The 26,596-nt window shown below is 33.4% G+C and overlaps 1 protein-coding gene across 2 annotated transcripts in view; it reads left to right on the top strand.

Annotated features, from left to right (window-relative positions):
- Positions 1–26,596, top strand: part of CNTN6 (contactin 6) — a 256,637-nt gene that overhangs the window by 165,166 nt on the left and 64,875 nt on the right. For both annotated transcript variants that reach the window (XM_032458065.1, XM_032458064.1), the window contains 5 exons: positions 544–747; positions 2,998–3,100; positions 20,833–21,017; positions 24,669–24,805; positions 26,359–26,488. In XM_032458065.1, coding sequence (XP_032313956.1) covers positions 544–747; positions 2,998–3,100; positions 20,833–21,017; positions 24,669–24,805; positions 26,359–26,488 — 759 coding nt within the window. The remainder of the gene's footprint in view (positions 1–543; positions 748–2,997; positions 3,101–20,832; positions 21,018–24,668; positions 24,806–26,358; positions 26,489–26,596) is intronic.

Raw genomic sequence — 26,596 nt, 5'->3', positions numbered from 1 at the left:
CAGGGCATAGGCTTTACTTTCTTGTACTCTAAGTCCAAAAATGGTCACAAAATAGGCACGCTCAGAAATTATGTAATGACTGAATAAATTCCAAGATTAGTGGTAGAGTCCTTGAACTTACAAGTCCTTGAAGTTAAATTGGTAACAAGTACACGAAAGCATGATTATTGTCAGCATCCTTCTGATTGCATATTGAGAAATACTGCTTTAACATGAGTATTGCTGAAGAAAATAAGTGTGCGTGTTGAGCCAACAGTATTTTACATATCTTACAGTTTTTTCTTAGTAAGTTCATCTCCTTATTCCTTTGACACCCCATCATCACATCCTTACTCACACAAAGCCTATGACTGACAGGGAGACCATATCATCCAAATTGGGATATATTTGACTATAAGGGAATATTACAGTTATACCAGGACAACAGGTATAAATTGTAGAAACAGGAGCACAATTTTAATCTATTTATGGAGATGTAGGGTACAGAACTTTCAGATAACAATGAATGGAGTAAGGCTAATACTTATTTTTTCTGTTTTCCAGATTTATCTTATGCATGGACTTTCAATGATAACCCCTTATATGTCCAAGAGGACAAAAGGCGGTTTGTATCACAAGAGACAGGAAACTTGTACATTGCTAAAGTGGAACCATCAGATGTTGGCAACTACACTTGCTTCATAACAAACAAGGAAGCCCAGAGAAGTGTTCAAGGGCCACCTACTCCTTTAGTGCAGCGCACTGATGGTAAGATGCTGAGTTTTCTTGAGAATATATTTTGTTCATGGCTTTTGAAGCCTGGGGGAGATCAATAGAGCTTACTGCTTCCCTCTGGCTCAGTGGAGACATATCATCTATTAGTTGAGGTTTAATTCACAAATATGATGAAAATCAGGTATTATCAAAAATAATAGAAAATTATATAATTTATCCATGTGGTAGAGTATATATGATTCTGGGGATACTGTGCTCTGTCTTTTCTGGCATTGGAACAGATCATCTTTTCTTTGCTTAAGAAGTATATTGTAAAAAACGAAGATTGTTTGGAGCAATAGGCAGCATATATGTACATGTGTGGTTGCTGCCAAACTTACTAATGGAATTAATACATTTTCAATGAACATATGATATAGCTTCTCTTTAATGCTGCCTTCTTTTTCATATTTGTCTCTTTTGTTCACTCTTTATTTTTCTGGTTGGCAAGACAGGTAAACAACTCACATCCAAGGAAAGAAAATCAAATCAATGTTAATTATGAGCATTCCAAAGAAAAATGAGATACAAGATTCATACTAATTATATTCCTGCAAGGAACATAATTCAGACTGGTCTCTGATGAGTTTTGTAGTTTAGCCAAGCCACGAGATTTAAAGAGCTAGAAAACCTAAGAAAGTCACTGAAGTAGGAAAAAACCCTCTAGTTGATTCTTTAATTAAATATTCACAGAGGGAAATGTAAAGTTAGAAAACCTGTTGATGCATTTTATAACCAGATTCTGGACTTGAAATATAATACTTCATGGTGTTTTTCTCCTCTCCAAAGAGTTTAAGAAAAGCAGAAATATAATGCTAACAATGGCTGACAGAATCATGGAACTAGCTCCACACAGGGAGTTCTTATACAGAGCTTTCATAATCACTAACTATTCAAAGATGTTTGCATGGTCTTAATTTAGAATTCAGAAACCACTAGATTTACTCATAAGTCTTATTTCTCCCCTTCAGTGAGCATTCTGTTCATGACTGGAAGAACTCATAAGCCAAAGATATACATAGAAACTCTACCTTATTTCCCTCTTGTTTTCTTCCTGTCTACTTAGTTTCTGTTTCCTCTCAATTTCTGCATTCTTCTATCCCTTCTATTCTTTTCAACATAATATGGTAAAAATAGACCAGAAGCATTATACACAATATTTTTAAAAAACAAAAAAAGAAACATCTTCCAAAGTAGTCACTCAAGAAATATCAAATGTCAAGGAAATAGAAAACATAAAACTTACTAATTTAGTTGAATGAAGTAGTACTCTCTACCTCCTCAACCATAGCCTCTTTGAATGTCTGGAATGATTAAGGTCTTAAAAATGATGTATTTTTATTTTATATGTATTTTATAAATTTCATGCTTTGTGCAATTGTACTGGCCACCAATAAATCATTTATAGGAATGTATTACTCTTAGTGTTTGGTATATAACTAAAAAAAAAAATTCAAAAATTCAAAGAATCTCAATTTGTTATTGATTAAATTAATTATGTTAATGAAGATAGCCTAGAGATATAGTTCTGTTTGTTCCAACTCATCTGGTAGATAGCATACTTACAATACCTTAGACTATTGTCTTATTCTTATCTTAGCCCATATCCACAATACCTTTTGAAAAGTTTAAAATTATAAGAACAGAAATGTTTTTGTAAGTGTACAGCAAATTCATTTAGCAGTAAAACCTTAATAAACCAACATAAGAATATTTATGTCCTTATGTATCCCAACTGGTTACCTCATAGGTTTTGTTGCAAAAGCGCTGATATTTTGAATTAAGAGGTGCTGCATCAGACCTCTTACACAGTGTTAGCTGAAAACTTCCTTATTCCTAAATAGATCTGGTCCTTGAGTTCTGTGAAGGGATGATAGACCTAAGAAATCTCTAGAGAAGAAACTTGCTTGATAATACAGAAGCATTTTAAAATCTGGTATATTCAGTTCTTAATTGGAAACACTAATTCCCCTTAAGATGCTGTTGTGGAATACAAGGAAATTTGGAATGTCTCTACTCTGATACTTTGATATATCTTAGGTATTTCCTTTTTAGGGGAGAGAGAAATAAACTAATTCCTTATATAGCATCATGAAGTTTCTCAGCTCTCTGTAACTCATTAAGGTATAAGAAAAATACTGTTAATTGAAGGACAGAATAATCAGATTTTGGTAAAGAAAGCATTTACTTCAGAGAAAACTTCTGTTCTCTAGAAATGCTGCTAGTTCTTTTGGTATTTAACAGGTGTGATGGGGGAATATGAACCAAAGATTGAAGTGCATTTTCCTGAAACTATACAAGCTGCAAAGGATTCATCTGTAAAACTGGAATGCTTTGCCCTTGGAAAGTAAGGTTGTTTTTTTTTTCCTGGTTGTTTTAATTTAAACAAACAAATATTTTGGTGTTCAAATGTTGCTCTATGGTAAATTAGCAAACAGATTTCAAATGCTGGGCAAAAGTGGAACTTTTTGACTGGACTTTAAACAAACACGTATAATACTCCGAAAATGATTGGGGCGATAATTCCCCAATAAATGTGCTGACATTTACTCTCAATTGACCGTAATGAAACCTATTTAGGCAGCACATTGCAAAAAAAATAAGTGCACTTCTACAAGATGGTGCGCAGGTCACTAGATTTTCAACACATCCTTGACTTCATCTCGTTCTACATCCAGAAATATGTTGCCTGGAGTGTCTCCTTGCTTAATTAATCAACCATTCTTGTAAATGAAAAACCTGCACTGATAGTTTCCAAAATAAGGCTAATTAAATGCCACTGTTCACAGACAATAATTAGAATTGAGCCAAACCAGCCCTGGTAGGGGAGGCATTTTGTTTTACTAACCTAACTGTTTATCTGCAACAGGTTTGGAAAGCTTTGAAGGCTGTCAAATACCTGCATTTTTGCATAGAATATCCACATCTCTCTGCTTTTTTGGCAATATTCAAATTTCATTTTTATTCCCATAAACACTAGTAACCAAGTAACGAAGAGACAGATGGATAGACCAGATTTGCCATTTTAAATATTGATGTATATATGAATTACCTGGGGGCATGGTTAAATTGAGATTCTGCAGATCTGGGGTGATGTCTAATTTCTCCACTTCTAACAAGCTCCCAGGTAACAGTGACTCTTCTTATTTATAAAACATATTTTTTTTTTGTAAGAGACTTGATTCTCATTACCACCTTTGAGGGCTTACCTATAAATCCAGAGTGTATTCCTAATGTGGACATCACATTTAGAAATAGTGATTTACATTCCAAACTATGGAAAACATCCTTAAAAGTCTCCATTTTGTTATTAAGTAAATATACTAAGCAATCCAAGTAATGGCAGTTACTAAATCTTTTAGCTTCCTTTCTATGTATGAAATCTTGTAGATCTTTAAATTTCTCAAGTTATCCATTTTTCATGTATTTAAGGGACCACATTTCATTTTTATACAATACTGGTTGGATGGTATTTGTCCAATAAATAATTACTGATTGATCAAATTATTCTTAAGATAGTGACATAGAGAGGCTTTGTCAGTTTTTATTTCTTTGCCTAACTTTTAAGATATGATGAACTTTCAACATTTTCAAACTTCCTCAGAAATTAAAGCATAAAAAAAAGTTTGTCTCAGTACTTTGAGAATTAGTTGATTTATTTAAACAGAATACCAAAGATAGTATCTAAAAAGAATATTGATAGCTTATTCTATGATATTTGGCATTAGAAAATATGGATTCCTGTCATTTAAAATTTACTCTTATATAATAAATAACTGAAAATGATTAAGGCTAGTTCCAAGAATCTCATATAAATAAATTTCACTTGTTAATCATTTATAACTAAGAATTTATGTGATATACATAATCTTCATAATTGTGCAAATATAGTATTTTCATTATATTATGCAGAAAATGAGGCTAAGGTTGGAGAAGTAATGTGTTCAATTTCATGTTTTTGAGAAAAGGGCACTTCAAACTTACTCCCACATGATTTTAAGTTCTGAACTTGGACATTTTTCAGTAAATGGCTAAGATAATTGCTCTCAAAGCCAGAGGAGGCAGATTGAATTCCCCATTTTCTCAAAAGCTGTCTGACCATTAGCAAACATGCTTCTTAACCTCAATGAATTTCCATATTCTCATCCAAAAAAGGTTGTGATACCTGCCTCCTGTGTTTTTTTTCAAGATTAGAATGGATAATACATGTAAAAATATGGCAAACCTCATGTGTATGTACCAGAAAAAAACTGATAAAGTATAGGCTCATTATAAAGTTTATACATAAATATTTACTGCATATAAAATAAAATTAAGGAAGAATGGGAAAACGGTGAGAATTACTGAACTGAATTTCATAGAAAACTGTCAAGGAAATAAGTGATTTACTAGAGTATACTTTGTAAGATTTTATTGGAAAAAATTAATAAATGTTGAGATTATATTTATTAAATTAATTACAATTAAATTATGTATTTAATCCATTATATTAATTATATTAATCAATTTATATTAATAAATTGTATTAAGCCATTAATATAAAAATTGAAATTCCTGCAGGTTAAAATGGGAAGTCCAAAGCAACCATGGGGTCAAAGTGATAATGTTAAAATGCCTTGTGTAAGAAAAGTATATTTTGTGTAGCTAAAATACTAGATTTATTTCTTCAAATGGACAGAATGTATATGAAAATGTTTTGTATACTCTGGAAAATATTACACAAATGTGAGCTACTAACAAATAGCTTTTATATACACTCACCAACAGTTTTCAGAAAACAAGCTGCATTGTGTAACATTGCAAACACACTAAAGGGTGTTTTTAGTTCATTATAAACTTTGGTATCTACCAAAGACTATACTGATTTTTCTAAATTTGCAACATTAACAAACATAAAAAACAACATATTCCCTAGAAAATTAATTATATGGTAGGTTATAATTAGCAATCTGAAAATAACAAAATCAAACTTCTTGCTTTTTAAGTTATAAATCGCTACTAGTAGGTTTATTTGCAAGTGTTTTTATAAACTATTGAACAATAATTATAAATAGTGTTCTCTGACATCTCTTCATAAAAATGTTGCTGTACAGCATTTGGGTTTTTTTTTTTTTTTCCAAATGTGGAGACTGCTTTGTACAAATCCATTTAAATCTCATTCACTTTCTGAGGTCCTGCACTTCTCTGTAATACGTTTCATACACCAAAAACTGAAAAAAGCTAACTGATTCAGAGGAGAATACAAAGTTTGTTTTTTCTCTTATTAGCAATGTTTATAAACTCTTTTGCTAACCAACTACTGACTAGTATTTATGCTTTAAACTATACATTCATGAAACTAAGATTTATGTATTTTGGTAAATGAGAGAAAGAAAGGAAAGGCAGGAGGGACAGAGGAAAGAAAATAAGTAGGTGAACAGGTTAATAAGAAGAAGTTATATAAAGAGAAAAAATTACACAGATAAATGCCACATCTTATTTTGATTTAGTTTTTCATTTTTAGGACCTCAGACAGTTCCTGAAATACTGACTGGTTTTCACTAAATACTTGTGGAAATATTTCCTGAGTAATTAGGAAATAATGCCCTTTATCTCTGGGAATACTCCTTCTCTTAAATGTGTAGATTATTTTGGCATTTATCTTGCTTGTTCTTCTCTGAGCTTCCTGGGTCTGTAGTTTGATAGCTGCCATTAATTTTGGAAAATTTCCAGTTATTATTACTTCAAATATTTATTCTATTCATTTCTCTCCTCATTCTCCTGGTATTCCCTTTAGACATTTGGTGCACCATGCATAATTGCCCCCAGTTCTTTGATATTCTTTTCTTTTGTTGATGTTGTTTGTTGTTTTTATTCTTTTTTTCTCTTTGCATTTCAGTTTGGCAAGTGTCTATTGATATTTCTTCTAGTTCACTTGCTCTTTCCTCAGTCATGTTTACTCCACTGTTGAGTCTATCAGAGGCACTCTCAATTGTATTACAGTGTTTTTATGTCTACCATTTTCTTTTGATCTTTTTAGAATTTCCTTTTTCTGCAACATTAATCATCTGTTCTTGCATGTTGTCTGCTTTTTTCATTAGAGCCTTTAGTGTATTAATCTTAGTAATTTTAAATTCTCAGTTTAATGGTTTAAAAAATTTTGCCGTATTTGAGTCTGGTTCTAACACTTAACTTTGTCTCTAAAGACAGTACTCTTTAACGGGACTTTTATTTTGTTGTTAAAACCTATATATGATGCAATAATAGGTGCAAGGAATTGATTTTGCACTAGATTATGGTGGTAACTTTTATGTTTATCTGGCAAGGGGTTAGGCTGTGTTTACTGCTTGTTGTAGTCTTGGTGTCAGAGACTAAAATTTCCTCTATTGTTTTTGTTTTCCCTGTTGTCTTTGGGTTTCCCTAGAGACTCTTTCATTTTTAGAGTCTGAGGTCTGTAGTTCCTTTAGCTATAATCCCCTGCCATTATTAAGGGCTCCTATTGATGACATGAAAGTCCCTGTTAACTAATTCTATCATCTCTGTAATTTATATCTGTTTCTGTTGACTGTTTTTTCTCCTAATCATGATTCCTATTTTTAAATGCTTTTTAGGTTATTTAGTATCTTTAAATTGAATTCGAGACATAAGTGTTATGTTGTTGAATGCTGGATTATGGTGTATTTAGTTCAAGTACTGTTTTTTTTTTAAGATTGTTGATACAGCTTATTATTTATTCATTAATTTATTCAGTGAAAGATCCTTTAAATTCTGCAGTCCTTTATAATGTTCAAAATTTTCACACACATGATTTCATATAATTCTGTAATAAACCTTTTTTTACCCATGACCTCTATATTGCCCCCCGCTTCCCTCTCCCCATTGGTAGCCAGTAGTTTGTTCTCTGTATCTGTCAGTCTACTTATTTTTTGTTTTACTCACTAGTTTGTTGTATGTGGAATCAAGTACTGAATTTTACTGACAGCAATTAAGTTCCTGTAAAACTGCTTGATCTTCCTGTAGCTTATTATTAAGCATCCTTAGAGTAGATATAGAGTAGATGTTAGTTTAAGGCTAGTTTACTACTAAGATGCACCCCTCTACTGTATGCTCCAAATGTTTGCTAAGTCTCTCTTCTCTAGCTTGGTGGAACTTTAAAGTCTCCCGGCCATGTTTGAGCTCTGGATATTGTTCCTCACTTAGACTCAAGTGTCACTGTTATGTAGATTTTAGGGGCCTTTTCTTTTTCTACTCCTATCCTCTCTCATACTCTACTCTGCCATCCCAACTACTTCAGTCACCTGTGCCTCCTCTATTCAGTGATGCAATCACGTCCTATTGATGTTTGCCTCCTTATTCCCTATAGATAGAAAACCAGGGATACCAACAGCTTACTTCACGTATTTCCCCTCCTTTGGGGATCACAGGTTTGCGCTGCCCATTGTATCTCTAGAATTAGATTTGTGCCCATATATTCGTCTACTTTTCTAATTGTTTCCAGCAGGAGGGTAAAGGTAGCTCCATTTATTCCCATACAGCTAAAACTCAGGTTATTTTTTAATGCTAATTTTGAGGGTATATAAGATGAAGTTTAGACAAATGAAACAATTTGACTAACATAAATTCAGATTTGGGATTCAAATCTAAATCTCACTGATTCTGACTTCAAAACTCATACTCATAGCCATTTGATATTTACATCAAGTTACTTATTTTAAAAATGGATTAATTACCCATGTGCAGATATAGTTAGCCCTCAATTCTGTGAATGTCTTCCTAAAAGAAGGTTTAAAAATTTCAGCAAAATGGTAAAAAGATGTTATCTGGGGAATGAAATTATGGATATAGTTCCCATTTAGATTCTCTGTAATTACTAGTATTTCAGCAAAAAAGTAAGTTTAATTTTTCATATTAGAATTTTTAATAATTCAAAAGATAACCTTTTCAAAATTCAAGTTGTTTTTGATCAAGAAGAAAAAAGTGTTTCCAAAAATCAATCAGGGTCACTGAGGAGCATACACACCAATGGATTTTATGTGATGATGACATATATATACCATTTATAAAAATCTGGAATAGATAATTTGGAGGAGCTCAAGAAACATACCAACCAACCTCAGAGGCTGCTGCAATTATGCAGGCAGGGAGTATAGAGAGTGAGGTCTACAGAAGGCTGGTGAGAGTGTTTACTCATAGACTCCAAACCACCATAGGCTAATGCGAGTATGGAACAATTAAGACAAAATTTCAGATACCTGTTTGAACTTAAATTGCTATGACTTTGGGGATATGTAACTAACTTTCTGTGTTGGAGTTTCAGAGCTGACATGATCACAGCATTCAGCTCTCAGCTTTGTCTCATTTGTTTAACATGGCAGACTCTTAATTATCTAAGCTGCAAATTAATTGTATTGTGAAATACCCTGAGAAACTCCTTGGATAGGTGCTATGCAAATATAGTATGACTGACTGATAGATCTGTGTGTCTCCTTTCAAGAAAATATAAGCTTTTACTCTCAGTAAAGAATTTAAACTGATAAACTTCATAACTCTTCTATGGCTTTTATAAACAACCAAACATATTTTCTTTTCTTTTCCTTTTTTTTGAATCTTAATTTAGTAGCTTTGCTGTCAGTGGTCCGGAATGTAAATAAAATTAGTAGCTGCACTGAATGTTCCTACTTTTTCTGGAGCCTTCATGCATAGTAAATATACATACTATATTTATGTATACATGTCTATCTTATTTATTTTTTCTAGTTTATGTAGGAAAAGATATCCAGCTTGACTATTAATGTCAAGCAATAAATATGGAGTCTCAGCAAGATGTTTTTTTATCTATTCCAGAACTTTCAGATGACAGAGCAGCTATTTGATGTTTGCTTTTCTTTTTACACATATGGACATCATCACAGATCATACCACAGAAAGGTTGCTCAGGTTCCTCAGGATGATAGCAGTATTTTAAAATCAAACTAGGTGCATTGTGATTTTTCAAGCTTTTAACACTTTTTTTTTTAAGTGAGAGAGATATCTTAAAATTTTCCTATTTGAATGTCTAATAAGTAGTTTAACATATTTTTTTCCTCATTGAGTTGAGTGGGTAGAGAGAATAATATTTTCTTAGGCATAGTCTGTCCTATTGCCCCACATGTGTACTGAAACCTACTCTTTAGGTTCCTGTTAACTGCTTTGCATTTTATCATGATTTTACATTGCTTGGCATAAAATAATATGGTAAAGTCTACGCCAATCTGAGAACTGACAAACCTTGAAATCTTTGAGAAACTGAAAGACATTAACCTTCAACAAACACACACATACACACACTCACCCTAGGACTGAAGTTTTTATCATTGGATTCACTAAAATTTCAAGACAACAGTGTTCTGGGAAAAACACAGACTTTGAATTCAAAGATATCAAGGTTTACATTCTTAGTTTCCCAGTCAATAGCAGGGCCACTATGATCAGTTTTCTTATCTGTAAGACAAAGGATAAAACATAGATTAGATAGATAGATAGATAGATAGATAGATAGATAGATAGATAGATAGACAGACAGACAGATGATAAGTGGAGGATAGAGAGAAGAGGATTATTGTAAGAAGAGGATTAAACTTCCCTATTTAACTACTAGAGTTCCTGGCTTATAATAGGCAATCAATAAATTGCAACAAGTTTATTAATCATGGCAATTGTTAGTGTTGCTAATGGCTGAGGAGGTAAAAAGGAATACACAGGAGGGAGAGAAGGGGTCTCTGCATTATATTTTGGTGCAAACACAATTCTCAATGACTTGCTCAGAATAATGGATTTACCATTTCTAGATAATGTGTTTAATCTTTATAAGGATTACTGACATCCTCCCATTCACTGATTTGGCAAATTAAGCTCCAGTATTTATTAACTTAAGAAATATGCATGGGATACCTCATTCAATAATTTAATTTCTTTATTCCTTCACTTAGTCACAAGAAATTCTTCAAGCAGCAGACTCTGGACTTGGTCCTGGGGAAATACAGATGACTACATAAAGGCCCTATGGAGTTTGCAGACTGCTGAAAATAGGTTGGCGTAGCAACGTGTGATACACATTTTTCCTAGAATCTGTTCTTTCCTTACAAATTTTCAAAAAAGGAAGATTCAAGGGTAATCACTCTGGGAGCTTTACTGATTAACCTTTCCCCAGGTTGCCCCTTGTTAAATTGAGATTGGAGGGAGTAACTATCAATTTCTTTTGTAGAACTAATGTTAGGCTGTTATTGAAGTTTTTTCTATCTCTGAGAATCAGAAGATTCTTGCTTCTTTTTCTCCCATTTCATCTATTTTTTTTTTATTGATAGACTCTTAATAGTTTTAGAACAGAAAAATTGAGCAGATAGTATAGTGAAATTCCATATAATGCCACACACAGTTTCCCGTGTTATGAACATCTTGCATTAAGACAGTACCTTTTTTTTAAATGAGTGAACCCACATGAATACTTTTTAAAATTAACTAAAGTTCATACTTAACTCAAATTTCCTTGGTTTTTACCTAATGCTTTTTTTTTTTAATTCCAAAATACCACATTGAGTTTTCTTGTCTTCTTAGGCTCTTCTTGGCTCTAACAGTATCTCATACTTTACTTGTTTTGGTGACCTCGACAGTTTGAGGAGTGGTGGTCAGTTTTATTGTAGGATGGCCCTCTACTGGAATGAATGTAATATTTTCCTCATATTTAGACTGAGGTTAAGGGTCTTGGACAAGAGGACCACAAAGGTAAAGTGCCATCATCACATCCTAACGAGGTTACTGTTCCATCAAAATGATCTATACCTGCTGATACTGGCCTCCTGAAGTAGTTTTTGTCTGGATTCTCTACAATAAACTTCCTCATTTTCCTCTTTGCACATTGAGTTGTTGGAAAGAGGTCAATATGTACTGTCCACAGTGAGCAGAGTTATGTTTCACCTCCTCTGAGCTTTGAATCTATGTAATTTATTTGGAATTCTTCTGCATATAAGATTTGTCACTCATCCCCCTCTATTAATTTATTCAATCCTTTATTTGTATCAGTATTGATTAGTAGATAATTTGTTTTATATTTTGCGTTATAATCCAATACTGATTTATTTGGCTGCTATAAGTGGTTCAGCATATTCTTTTGTAAAGTAATTTTAAAAATATATACTATGAATGTATCTCCTGGTCATTAAACAGTCTTCTATACCCTCAATTGTAATGACAGTGGGGCATTCAAATGTATATTTTCAACCAGTTTCCTACTGTGGACATTTTTTTCCTTTTTTCTCATTTTTTGTTATTATGAAAAATAATGTAAGGAATATACTTGTGGCTATATTTTGCCTATTGCCATGAGAACTTCCTCAGTATATTTGTAGAAAATTAGAATCATTGGATAAAAGGAATTTAAGAGCTAAGATTTCTGATTTGTGTTGCCAAATTCTCCTCAAGAAAAATTGCAGAGGGTGTACTTTCAAAAAACAGGACCTCAGCCTAGAAATTGGGTCTCCTTTCATCTTATACACACACTGAATCCAATGTCAAACATTCCTTTCATTTTTTTCTATTTCAAAAAACAAATTTGGATTTTTACACTGTCATTTCTAAAATTAAACTAAGGTAAAGGCTTTAAAACTCATCCAAGAAGTATATATATATATATATATACTTCTGCAAGTAACTCTTCATCCTTTCTCTCCCAGTCTATCACCACCTTTCTCAGGAGACCCACAGTTCTTACTTTTTAGGTAACTGGCAATTCCAAGAGAGAAAGATTTCAAATCCAAGTTGGAACTCAGCTGAAGGAAGAAAAGTTACCTCCTTTTTTTTCCAGCTGACCTTGGTTGGAACCCATCTCTAGAACCTTTACCGAAATTTAGAGGTATCTCAATATGTTACAAAACACTCTCTGATTTTGTCTTCTGGCCCTTGGACAAAAGGAATTCTACCCATGGGTTATAAAACACATCAATTCACTGGATGAAGAATATACTTCTAAGCACATATTATACAGCCTAATAAGGTGACTCTTATGTTGTAGCTGGTTAGTTCATGCAGGAAAAGCAAAACATGGTGATTTAGAGCTCAGTCACTATGAAAAGACAGACTTTAGTTCAAATCCTTTTTCAAAAAAAAAATTTTACTATGTGATACTGGGCATGTTACCCTAACTATTTTAGTCCCAGTCAAAAAAATTTGTAGTCCTCATCTACAAAGTGTTAGTAACAATAGTCCTGTATCTCCTAGTGTTACTATGTGGTTTAAATGAAGCACCTAGCAGAGTGCCTGGGATATAATGTGTTCAATAAATGTTAGCTATATTAATGATATAATAGTTAATTATTAATAAATCATATATAATGTTTCCTTTACTTCTTTATATGGAAGTTCATGATTATGAGATAAGCTAAGGTCAAGCACTATAATTCTGAAGGAATTATACTTCTGAATATAATTCTGAAGGATTATGGGCCTCAAGAACCTAACGACCAAATTATCATTCTCTCTACTGTAGAGCAATAGAGCACTCACATGATTGGTGAGATATTTATCTAGGGCTATTATTATGTATTGATAAAACATTATGAAGAAGCTGTTAATTAACTGCTAAATATGGTGCCATTTTCAGCTCTAGCACACCTTGAAATGATGGGCTCCAGTTTATGTTTCATGTGCAAACTAGTGTCTATATTATGGAGTAGAAAATGGCAATAAAATTCTTAGGGAAGCTTTGGAAAACAGAACATTCCTGTCCCTATGTGACGATCGTGGTAACAAGACAATTTAGTAAGCTGTATTATTGGTTCAAAGTTTATATTTCTGGAACTATTCTCATGACATGCTCTCATTTGATCCTTTCAAGAAGCCCTGTATGCACCCATTGTTATCTCTAGTTATAAAGAGAAAGCTGAGACTCACAGATGTTAGGTAATTTGCACTCAGTTACAAACAGCTTGTCTGTGTCCTTTTACTCTACATGCAAGTACCATTCTGCTATCACTGCTATATGACCGAACTATTTGTGGCTTTTCAATTGGCTACAGTAACTGTAGTGTCAAATACCAGAGTAATACACGCACACGGTAACATTTTTTCCCCCAAGGGAAACCTGATATAGACAATGACCAGTAGGACAGGATCCTGACTACATTTAGATCACTCAGAAAAATTTTTTTTTCCTTTTTCTATAACAGTGAGATTGCTTTCCTACAGAACTCATGAATTTATCCATAGTGTAGCCCCATAGGACAATCTTATATACCAAGCTCTTTGTATGAATATTTCAAGTTGAGGAAATGAGAGTAGCTAGCTGAACAGTCTGAAAATTTAAAAAAGACACTCTTTGTTGGTTTTGTTATTCTGATTCCCTCTCTGATGAAAAATGGCCACCGACAGGATTTTCTGAAATGAGGTTCAAGTTAAGAATAATCCCAAATATAAGCATCTTAGGAAAGTGGTTCTCTGTACCAGTTTCGAGTTAAAAACTTGGTGTGGCCTGGATTTAAGCTGTGGATAAAGAGGCTTAAGAAATCCAGGGGAGAAATATAAGCTTCCTCCAATAGCACAAGTAATAAAAATTCTATTTATGGGCTAAAAGTATAGAATTGAAGCACAGTTCCTACAAGTGTGTGAAGGACTTTAACTTTCAATTCAGGTTGAACTAGGCCAGATGGTTAACAAATGCATTCTGTCTCCAGATAAAATTAATAGGATGCTCACTCCATAAAAGCACAATGACAGGAAAGGATGGAATAAAAGTCCTTACTTATGGCAATGCTTATTTAAGAAGCACAAAACCAGAGAGGGGGAAGGAAAGAAGGAAGGAAGGAAAGAAAGAAAGAAAAGGAAAAAAGTTCTGCTTTTACGACCTAGTATTATTTTACACCTGTTGAGGACCCACATTTCAGGCAAATATAGAAGCAAAATAAGAAAAGGCTTTTGCAAAGCTCTTTTTGAAATACAAGGTTCATGAATGTCTCATCTATGGTCTGAGGAAACTTTGGATGAGAGAATTGCTTCAAATTGGTCTTCCTTATTTAAGCTCAATTTTGACACTGTATTTGTGAAGATTAAAAAAAAAAAGATGAAGTGGGGAGGAAATGGAGCTGAAAGGATGAAAGGGAAATGTCGCCATAACTGGCTGATCTCTGTAGTTAGGATGAAGATAGCATCATTTATTTTGACTTAACCTATGTAATGGCACAGTTTCAAGTGATTTAATAATCATCTCCATTCTAATGACCCCTCAAAGATCCCCCTTGCTCCATAGCATTCTTCATATGTTAATATATTAACTTTGCATTTTAAATAGACCACTTATTTAAATCAAAATGAACTGCCAGAAAATACTGCATCACTAAACTAGTATGATCAATGTGAACAAACAGGTAGATCACCAAAGAATGCTGAAGCCACAGAAGGAGGTATCTACTAGTGCTAATAACTTGAATGGGTGGCAACTCAAAGAACTGGTAGGTGGATCACAATAAATTAGCCTATACTGGAATTCTAAATGGAGGAGAACTGGCAGGTAATAACTTAGCAGAAAATTACCTGTCAAAACATGAGTACCATTCCAAAAAGGTGATTGAGGATTCTTAGCAGCTGCCACCTGAGTATTTAACTCAGATGACATATGGAAGCCATCTGTCATAAGACTGGTACATAGTAAGCACTCAATTAATGGTTATTAATATTCATAAATAAGTGCTCAGCTTTCTTACAAAGCACTGTTTTTTTTCCTCTTTGGAGAATGTTGTCTAATTCCTTTCCTCCTTACCACAATGGTCCTAGATGATTAGTCAGGTTGGGAAAAAAAGTATTTCGCAGCAAATCAGGTCGTGTCTCACCTGAGAGATCCCTGCTCTTGTGATGAGGAGATGAACATGACTGCTATGATCAGAGGCAATTATCTCCTTAGCAGCCAGTATATTAAACAGTGAGAATCAGGAAATTTGTTTCTAGAAACATATGTGCGTGCTTGTGTACCCATTTCATTCACAGAGTGGACATCTGATTTTAGTTTACAAATGATTCATAAATCAATTTATGTCAAATGCCTAGTCATATGGAGTCCTTAAAGAAAAATCAAAAACAAGTAATTATAAGCTAGAATTCTTGCTTTTGAAATGATAACAATAACATAATGATTTTAATTTTTTAACTTGTCATTAACACAGAAAACATACTGTTTATTGTGTGCTAGACAGTGTGTTAAACACATGAAATGGATTACATCATTTAATCTTCACTACAATCCTATGAATTATGTACTAGTATGGATCCCTTTTTATAAATGAGAAAATTCATTATAAAAATACAACAAATTATACCTGATAAATGTAAGGACTGCACCCTACCCTGTATTGTGTAAGTAGCATTCTATTATAATAGCTTTGTTATTATTATTATTATTACCATTATTATTTAGATACAATGGTATATCTTGGAAAAATTAACTTGCATTTAAAAACTAAAGCTCACTACTAAAATAATTTCATCTTTTGTTGATTTTAGTTCTTTCCACCCACTGTCCATTTGGGATGACTTCAGAAAAGAGAGGGTGTGAAATCTAAAGCAGTTTATTTAATGTCTTCATAAGCAGTTTCCAGATATGTGCATTTTTATGTAATCTATGTTTTACATTTATTCTTCCTGACTCTATTTCTCACATTACCAGTGGTAATCAAGAGGTTCATGACATTCATATTTAGCAGGAACATAATAAATCTGAAAAAAACTCAGCATTTAATTAGTAACTGTGAAATCTTATAGAACTGCTTGATTTTTCTCTCATTAGAAATTCTGTTAACATGAAATGTAGCCACAAAATGCACCTGATAAGACTTTTAAGTAAAAAATTTAAATGTTCAATTGACTATTTTTGGGTAGTTTAGTTGCTCTGATAATTCTAAAATATCTAGAGTATAAAATAAAATATCCTGAAGAATCTACCATATCATATAATTCAATCACACACATAGAAAATAACCTAGCTAGCATCTGAACCCAGACATTCAGACTCTATTTGTCAAGTCTTTTTTGGATGAAAGCAACAGGAAAATTACTGAAACAAGCCTAAGCCAAAAAAAGGCTGTACTGACAAACAGAAATGTTCAAAGGGACTTTCTGGTTTTTGGATCAGGCATGACTTGATCCAGGCGTGTAAAGAATTCCAAGTTTCTTTCCTTTCTGGCTTTCAAAGATACTTTCTCCATTTGGTGGGAAATTGTTGTCTAGAAGCTCTAAGTTTATATCCCACTGTCTGAGGAAACCCTAGTGACAAAAGATCCTGTTTTTAATAGCTCTTCCAAAAGTAGTCCCAGAATTGAGTCTAGTTGTCTCTGATTGTGTTCTCTTAGCTCTCAGAGTTGATCAACCTTGGTGGTCATGATGCACCAGCTTCTAAAAGTGAGACCTGAACCTTGTACTTTCTCCTGTAGCCAATGGAATAGTCCTCCCAATTCAAATCAGATGGACTAAAAATAGGAGGCACTAGATTTCCTAAGGAAAAATCAAAAAAGCAGACAAAAAAACCAAAAATGTGTTCACTGCAGATTGAGAATACTAGACTCTAATCCTTACATCCTTCTTCAGAATTGAAAGCTCTTATGTTAGAAGCCAGTACACTGAATCTTACAACCTTCCCCACAGTTGAGTGGTTTATGAGAAAAGACTTACCACTCCAAACATAACTGAGGTAAGAAAAAAACAAGCATCTAGAGGAGGTTCTTTAAGTGAGAAACTTACCTGTCTCTGTTCCTCGTGTTTCTTTTACATTTCTTGCCTTCGAATGTAATTTTGACCCTACGGAGCACCATTCTCAAAATACGTTTCACAGCCATGGTTTTTCACAAGGATTCTACTGCTCAGTTTTTGGTCTTACATACCATTAATGTTCAATTCCACAGAATACCTTTTCATGTATATCAAACGGCTATATAGAAGTACCACATGGAGAAGTATTTAAAGATTCCCTACAGTTGGTACTGTAATTTAAGTAGAACATGATTAAAGCATATTGAGGATTCTAATAAATTGGTTTTCCAAGAATTAGATCTTGAAAGGATATATATATATATATATACTTAAGTGACTTTTTACAAGAGTTCTTACAAAGAACTCACAGGAGAATAGAAAAGTGGGACAGGAAGAAAAGAGTAGCCAAGCAGAGTACAGTATCAAGAAAATTTCACAGAAGATACATTTTCCTTACTCTTACAGGGATATTCTGGAGGGAGTGCAGGTCACACCTAGAGGTATTCCACCATCAGGGACAGGGGAGCTGCAGTATTTATACCTCAGCCTTGAGTCAGTTATTGGTTAAGAGCTGCCCCCGGGAGCATGTAATTCCTAACTGCTCTTAATTCCTTTTCTGTGTGAACAAAAAGTTAGCTACAGCACCTTGAGGGTAGTTGACAGCAAAAAGATGCATGTAGTAAGTGTTGAAAGTGAAAGCACGTCAGGATTTGGAGTGGATAAAGGATCCTAAGGGACGTGGGTGGAGCACTGACACTTCTTCCTGCTACACTGCTCCTGTTGGAAAGGTGTATCTATATAGGATGTGCTGTTTTCTCCAGTCCAGGGAAAGGTGTTTTCCCAGAGAGACTTAATTGTCATCACTGAGTTCTTCTGGAAGGGAAAGTCAAAATAGATGGGACTGGTGGGACTTGTTCTTTTTGCCCCCCACTTAATTGGGGCACTTAAAAATGGAAATTCACTTTTGTAAAACCACAAATGCCAAAGCTATCAGAGGATGATTTTACAACAGCTGTGGATTCTTTATTGCTTTGTAAGCACATAGATTCTGAGGCAAAGAAAACCTGGAACTAAATCCTAGCTGTGCCACATTAAAGAAGAAGAAAATGAAATTATATGTGCATGTTATACACATACATAGCGCTTGGCACACAGTATGTGGTTAATAAACCATATATATTTGCTGTGACATTATTATAGTTATTATGATTAAATATCAAACTGTTCAATGTTGGTTTAGAGATTTATATATTTAGTTAGGTTAAAAATTAACTTCTGTCTTCATAGTTAAAAATAAAGAATAATATAACAATGGGAAAATACTCAGTCATTACCAATTTTTTTTTGTCTGAATGTTTTAGGTTAAAAAATTCTTAGTTGAATACTTTGCATGTATTTGTCATAAACCTCAGAGACACACTGTCACAAAAAGTTAACAAAGGATCATGGATTCAGACAATTATCAGAGCCTCTATTTTTCTCTCTGCAAATAAATTTTCTTAGAATTTTTCTATGACATGAGAAAGGCATGCTCATTGTAGGAGAATAAAGGAAAACAGAAATAAGAAGAAAAAGGAAAATAAAAACTTCATATCTTCACAATCCATAGATACTAAATTTTCATGTTCACATATGCAACACATGCATTTTTAAAATTTGGATAATCCTGCCCCAGACTTGGTGAAAATCTTTCTATATGAGTATGTTTTCTTGTAGAACTTTATTTTAGTTTGGTGTTTCATAAAATGAATGATTAAGAAAACCAGTTATCTAAGGTTAATTGTTGGCAAGACTGCCACTTTACTAAAATGTCAACCTAAAGTGGTAAGGCTTTTTTAAAAGGACAAACCCAAAAGTTATCATAATAATGATTTTGTATTTGACAAAATTCAAGTTGTATCTGTAACAATATGCCAATTCTCAGAAAAACAGAGGAATCAAACACTGATTGTGGAGTATGTTTTCTGAGAAATGAGCACATGCATGATTCTTACACTGTGTGTATCTTTGATTTGCACAGGAGGACCATCATTGTTTGCCAATAAAAATTCCTAGGGCTTCATCAAGTTTCTTGCTTTATTTGAAGCCTCTTCTGAGTCATCACCACCAATCTTCTGCAGTTGTTTACACTCAGACCCTACAGATCTTTATTTGTCAACCTCTTTGTATGTGATCAGATGCTTCTCCCATATTACTTTTGTGGACTTAACAAATTCTGCATCTTATAAAAAGTTAATAATTTGGCTTTCCAAATGATTTTTTATTATTAGTATTGTTATTAATGTGAAATATGATTAGAACTATTTAAAGTAGCTGAAAATCTATAAGGGAATGAACAACTACTTGACAGTAAGAAAATTAAGATGTTAATGTAAAATAGATAACTGATTAATTTTACAAATGATTAGTTTATTAGGGAATGTTTTCTGGTTGAAACTTTATTTATAGCTCACATTTATCTATATTCTACTTGTAAAAGTGAGGCCTTCCTCACCATGAATTTCTAAATTTATCCCCATTGTTTGACACTGAGATTCATACATTATAAAACGTATTTATGTTCTTTTAAAAGATAATTATATTAGACTAAAGATACTAAATTTAAGATATTAATCTAAATTCATATAAATAAAGTAATTCTTTACAAATTCTTTCTGACAAGAAAGAGTACAATGTAAAGTTGTATGTCATTGTTTTGAAAGATTGGGTATAAACGAGTACATTCTTTTGAGGTTGATAGATTCTATACTCCCACTTCATGTGGACCTGTTATATAGTACTGATACCCTTTGATAATCTAGCTCACCCATCACGTGTCTTCAGTTACTCAATAGTACTAATTTAGCTATAGAGGGATATGTATTTTTATCTCAGTATCTATAAATATAGAGAGCTTGCCTCCTCTTAAATGTCATATCCTTGCAAAGAATTTCCTGACCAACATATTTAAATTGATATAATCTTGTTACTGTCTCTACTAGACCATATTTCCTTTGTTTCAGTTACTACAATGTGCAGATATATTTGTTTATTATTATGTATTTATTGTGTGTTTCCCCACTAGTCTGTACGGAACATAAGGGCAGACAACATGCTTAGTTTAGACATCAATTTTTTCCCTGATCAGAGTACTGTGACTTGTACGTGGCAGGCAGTTAATGAAGTGTTAAAAATCGATGGATGAGTGAATGGCGAAAGACTGCATGATCTGAAAACTAGTCATAATATAAAAGATTGAATTTTTTTCTTGAGAGTTATGCTTAAGGACATTCTTATTTTATCCTGCTGTCATAAAGACTAAACCATCTTCTATTCTAATGAGGTATAACTGTTTAGTCCAGTCCCTGATATTAGTTGGAGGAGGTTGGATGGAAGCCCGTTGCCAGGGAAAGTCAAGTACAGCAAATCCCAAGCTATCCTTGAAATCCCGAACTTTCAACAGGAAGACGAAGGCTTCTATGAGTGCATTGCAGGCAACCTTCGAGGACGAAATCTTGCAAAGGGTCAACTCATTTTCTATGGTGAGCTAAGAGAATTTCAAAAAGTATCTGAAATATTTGGTAATATAGTTCACTGTAGATAGTGAAAGTATGTCGTGGAAAAGTAGCATAGGAGAGAGACCATTTTTTAAATACGGCTTTTTCAGTATAGCCTATGTATGCTCTTGTTTATTATAATTGCCTTGAAAATATCAGCAGTGTCACACAAAACCCATAAAAGTTTGTAACACAAAGTAGCAAGAAATTCAGTATATTTCCCTTAAAACGTTCAGAAACTGCCTATGACAATCTTAATTATAATACCAAATAGATTTTGTAAAACAGAAGGAGAAAATGACAGGAGAAATAGAATGCTAAATGGTAGTTTTTAGTATGTGTTTATATTTCCCATATTTGTCTACGCATATGTAGGTAAGAGAAAAGTAATCACTTCCCTTAAAAAATACATTTGCCTCAATTACCAGAATCTTTCATGAAGAGAAATGATAAAAGCAAACATTTTCTAAAAATTGCCTTTATGTCTTCTTTCATCCAGGCCAAAAAGACACACTTGCATGACAGTTCCTTTTTTTTTTTTTTTTGCATGAAATAAACCATAAAATACACCTCACAATATCCAAATGGTCAGTGCTTTTAAAATAGTCTTAACTCCTTTGCTAAATTTATTACATCTGTAATAGGGGACTTTTTAAAACTGTATTTATACATGGCCAAAAGTCATTTTTCATGTGATATGTTTATATGTGACATGCTTACATTATAATCAATGATAAAGTAATTGGAGGAAAAAATATTTTGATAGCTAGAAAAGTCTAAGGTATTGTAATTACCTTGAAAGACTGCTGATTGAGTTTATATACATATTCTTTTGAAAGAATATCTGGAATTTAGCATCCTTTGTAAATAAAAATAGTAAGGATGCAACTGGGAGTTTTTTAGTGGCACCAAGACACTACAGGCTTTGGCTAGTTTTAAATTTCTATTAGACAAATATATAGCCAAAAGATAAATCAGAAAATGGAAGTACCTATAAACTGAAAATCAATAATAAAGTACTTTCTCTCACATTGATAAAGCAACTGTTAGCTTACATAGATTTTATAAATATTAATTCATATGACTTTTATAAGCAATATTATAGGTAAGTAACTTTTGATGAGTTGAACAAGAACTCACAGATAATGTTTGTCAGATCCAAGATGAAAACCTTGAAACATCTGAAAAATATACTCTTTCCAGTCTACCACAGCTCTTCAACATAGTGATCTAAGTCCATTCACATGACATCTTGTCACAATCAAATTATCCTTCTAATGACTCAAAATGGTCTTTGTGGGGAAATAATGGACAATTGGTCAATAAGACAAAATTATGTTTCTTGGTCACCTATTAATTTAGTTGTCAATGTGTTCCCAAAGGAGCAGAAAATTGACTCAATTATTTGAGAGTTGAATAATATTTGAAAACTTGAAGAGAAGAATCTCAGTCTCATTTGTTGCTGTGTTATAATTCAGAACCCTATCCCTCTGTTTTGCATCTTTAAAACCTCCAAAGTAAGTTTATAAAGTATTATTTTCATTATAGAAAATGGAACTCATTCAGAGGAGTTAAGTGAGTTATATAGCCAAAGATAGGGGGGAAAAATCTAAAACTCAAGCCCATATAGCAGAAATCCTAACCTTTTTTTCTTCATATAGTTGGTTCCTACACAATCAAAAAATTTAAAACTTTGTTCTTCAGAATCCTAAGCATCCAAAGAATGTACACATTAAATACATAAATATGGTTTAACATTATACTTACTGCATTAAGCAACAAACCATATATATCTCAAACTCCTTTAAGGTATGTGATTTTTATGAGTATGCATTTCTTCTCCCAGGTCAAACATATATTAGGACAACTTCTAAATAATTATCTACAAATTATAAAATATGTTAATAATAAATAGAAACATGACTCAATTTCATCAGTACGCCCAGTGCTTCTACGTGTTGCCTTGACTTATCCCCCAAGGCTGAGAAAAGCATATTCTATAACTGGAGGTTGCCCTGATTTCCACAGGAGATGTAATTCTAGGGTTAGTTTTCACCAGTGGAGCATCATGATCCCTTCTTTTCAATGACTACCTCCCTGAAGGACCTTCTATCTTTGTGGAAACAGATACTACAATGGAAGAATCCTGCAAGTCAGACACACTTGTACACTATTTCAAAGACTCTCAGTAACACTTCTTGCTCCAACCACTGCTGTAGTGACCAGTTCATTACTGTGCTTTGCAGGTATATCCTGAGAGTCTTGTCTCAGGTACCACATTAAGGCAATCTTGTTTCATGCTCTAGTCTTTTGGCCCCTTCAAGAACTTAATCAAGCACTTGAGCACACACAACCTTTATGTGCTAATAGTGAATGCCTCTACTGCCCCTGAATGACTGTGGACAAGAACCAGTGAATAAACACTTCCTCTTCCTTTCCTTGGATAAGTAGTTATAGAGACTTCTTAGACACTCACAGTGGATGGAGTAATAATGGTCCATATTGGTGGTCAACTCAGTAACTCAACCTTGCATTGCCATTTTCCTTCCCTGTCGACTTCTGTTAACTCTCCCTTTTCCTGACACCTTATACTGGGCCAGCATTCCTAAACAAACAACCCAAACACAAACCCTTGACTTAGGCTCTGCTTTCAGGGTTCAAATTTAAGCTTCCCTATTTTCTAACTATGTCTTCTTAAGCAGTTAACCTAACACCTGTGCAAAAAAATCCTCTCCAAAAGGTTGGAAGAATTATGTGCAATTACACATGTGAAGCATCTAGCTTGTAATGGGCTGAGATTCTAAAGAAAGATGCATCCACACCAGCCTATCTAGAATAAACCTAAATAAAGGAGAGGAATTAAATGGCTAACCCAGGAAGTTTAGAAGGAATATTATTTTTAAAACATTGAATTTATGCCCTACCTGTTTCGATGAATGATAGTAAGGCTAATACTACCTTATACCTAAATAATATTTTAACACCACTTATACCAGTTACTTTTTGCTTCAGTACTGCATAAAACTTTTTCAGATTAGAAAATAAGGTTTTGAAAAATGCATTTCCAGGATTAGAGTTAGGTGCTTAACCTATATAGAACACTAAAAGTCCTTATTCCCTTTCAAGAATTTTATCTAGGGGGAAAAAAACTGGATTATAATTCTACTAAAACGTGATAAAGTTGATATTGATTTATGCTTCAAACTGTTGGATTGTAATTATATTGGATATAGATACAATTATTTTCATTAGTTCAATTCAAATATAATGAATGGCCTTTTGCCCATAGGGGGTTCATACTTGACACCTATTTTCTAACGTGATCTATGTACTAATATTTAGCATGGAATTATTTTCTGGCCTTGTTCCCCCAACTCCCAAGTGGTTATATAGGTGCAGCAAAACAACAAATGGCAAACATCTATCTAAAGCCAAAGGCCCATTGATATTTACACCAGGATTTCTGTTGCTCCACATTAGGAGTCCTGCATTTCCCTTCCCTCAAATCACATGTATACAGTACTAGTGGACACAGTGAACCTTGTCCTTCTGATATCTTACAGTCCTCGGAACGTAGCATAATGTCTTGGTTAACTCACTTGCCAAATAGTTTGCTCTTATCTCTGTTTGAAACAGCCCCTCCAGAATGGGAACAAAAAATCCACAATACATACCTGTCAATCTATGACAGCTTGTTTTGGGAATGCAAAGCTAGTGGAAAGCCTAACCCTTGGTACATGTGGTTAAAGAATGGTGAACGCCTCAATCCAGAGGTAAGCAACTATGCTGATGTTGAACATTCACCTGCTCTGCTAGGGAAGCTGTGTTACTGACCGCAATAGCTAAGGTTTTTGCAGTGTCCAGTAGGTGCCAGGAAATGAGGTATAATCTTTACCTACACTAATTTATTTAGTCCTTAAACAAAGTGGCCACTAACATTATCCTAACTTTTCAGATGAGAAAACTAAGGATAGAGATAGAGAAGACAATTTGTATAAGATCACACATTAGTCAGTGACTGATCCACTTTCAGATGTCATCATCATCACCACCACCACTACCATCATTATCGTCGTCATCATCACCATCATCATCATCATCATCACCATCAGCATCCACTGAACTCTCATATGAGTCAGGCCTTGTGTTAAATATTTTTTCTATGCATTATCTTACTGTATCCTCCTGACAATTTCATGAGAGAGATATGAATATTCTATTTACATAGATTAAGACAATTGGTTTCAGAGAGGTTAAGTAATTTGTCCAAGGTCATGCAGCAGCTAGTAAATATTAGAATTAGTATTCTAAACATAATCTGTCTGATTCCTGTACTCAAGCTCTTAATCATTACCCAGTATCTTGCTTTTATGAAAACTAATGACTGTCTCTAAACCTAGGAAAGTGGAAAACTGAGGCAGTTATCCACATTTTTTAAGCTAAAGCACACTTTATTCTAGAGTATACGGAAAATAAGACAAAGTCACTTTTTCCATAAAATTATCCAAAAAATTGTGTTAATTCTCCACTTTACTTTGCACTTATAGGTACAGGCAGAGACACAAAGAACATCTGTTGTTTAGAAGCTGAATAGAATGCTATTCTTTGCTTCGGCTTTATTGCAATTTAATTCCTGCATGCCTTTTGCATATTACAGTCCCTGTTTCCTCCAGACTTCTTTTATTATCTTTAGAGGATGGTAATAGGTACCCTGAAATATTTAAAATTGTATTTGCACTATTAAACTATTTCATTATATATGCTCAGAATTGTACTTCTATACCCAAAATGGGACTCTGTAACAGATTTTGGCTGTTTAAGTATATAGTATGCTGCAGAAAAGAAGAATTTAGCTCTTCCAACTTATTATTCAATTAAAGAATTATCAAGTCATCACATTTTAAGTCTTTTTGAGACCTTGTGATAGAAAGCCAGGAAATTTTCTAATCATTATATCTATGTCTAACATTATTATCAACTATGTTTTCTGGAAAATTGGAATAGTAGTGTTCCAAATTATTTTGTATACCATATAACAGAAAGGTAACATATATTCTCACAGAGAATGCAAATTTTCAAAGAAATGGGATAACACAAAATACATTAACTAGTAAAATTATAAAAAGAATATTTCCTTTTTTTTTTTAAACTTCAGAAAGCTGCTCAGGATCTTGAAGTATATTAAGCTCATCTTTACAAGCAACAGTTCTCATACACCAAAATATCATTAACACACAGATATGCAAAAATGTTTAATGATGTATTCTGGTTAAGAGAATGCCTATATTAACACACTAGCATCTTTACATGACTTTTCTTTTATTAGGAAAGAATTCAAATAGAAAATGGGACACTTATCATAACTATGCTGAATGTGTCAGATTCTGGTATCTACCAATGTACTGCAGAAAACAAATATCAGATAATTTATGCAAATGCAGAATTGAAAGTATTAGGTAAGTCATTCATTTATAACCCAATTCAAAATGACATTTTAGCAAGCTATGATTATATGTAATATGAATCCAATTTTCCTGTAAATTAGAGATTGCTTTTCCTTGAAA

Source organism: Camelus ferus, chromosome 17 (assembly GCF_009834535.1).
Source record: "Camelus ferus isolate YT-003-E chromosome 17, BCGSAC_Cfer_1.0, whole genome shotgun sequence".
NCBI classification, from domain to species: domain Eukaryota; kingdom Metazoa; phylum Chordata; class Mammalia; order Artiodactyla; family Camelidae; genus Camelus; species Camelus ferus.
This window is presented reverse-complemented; position numbering and strand designations above follow the sequence as displayed.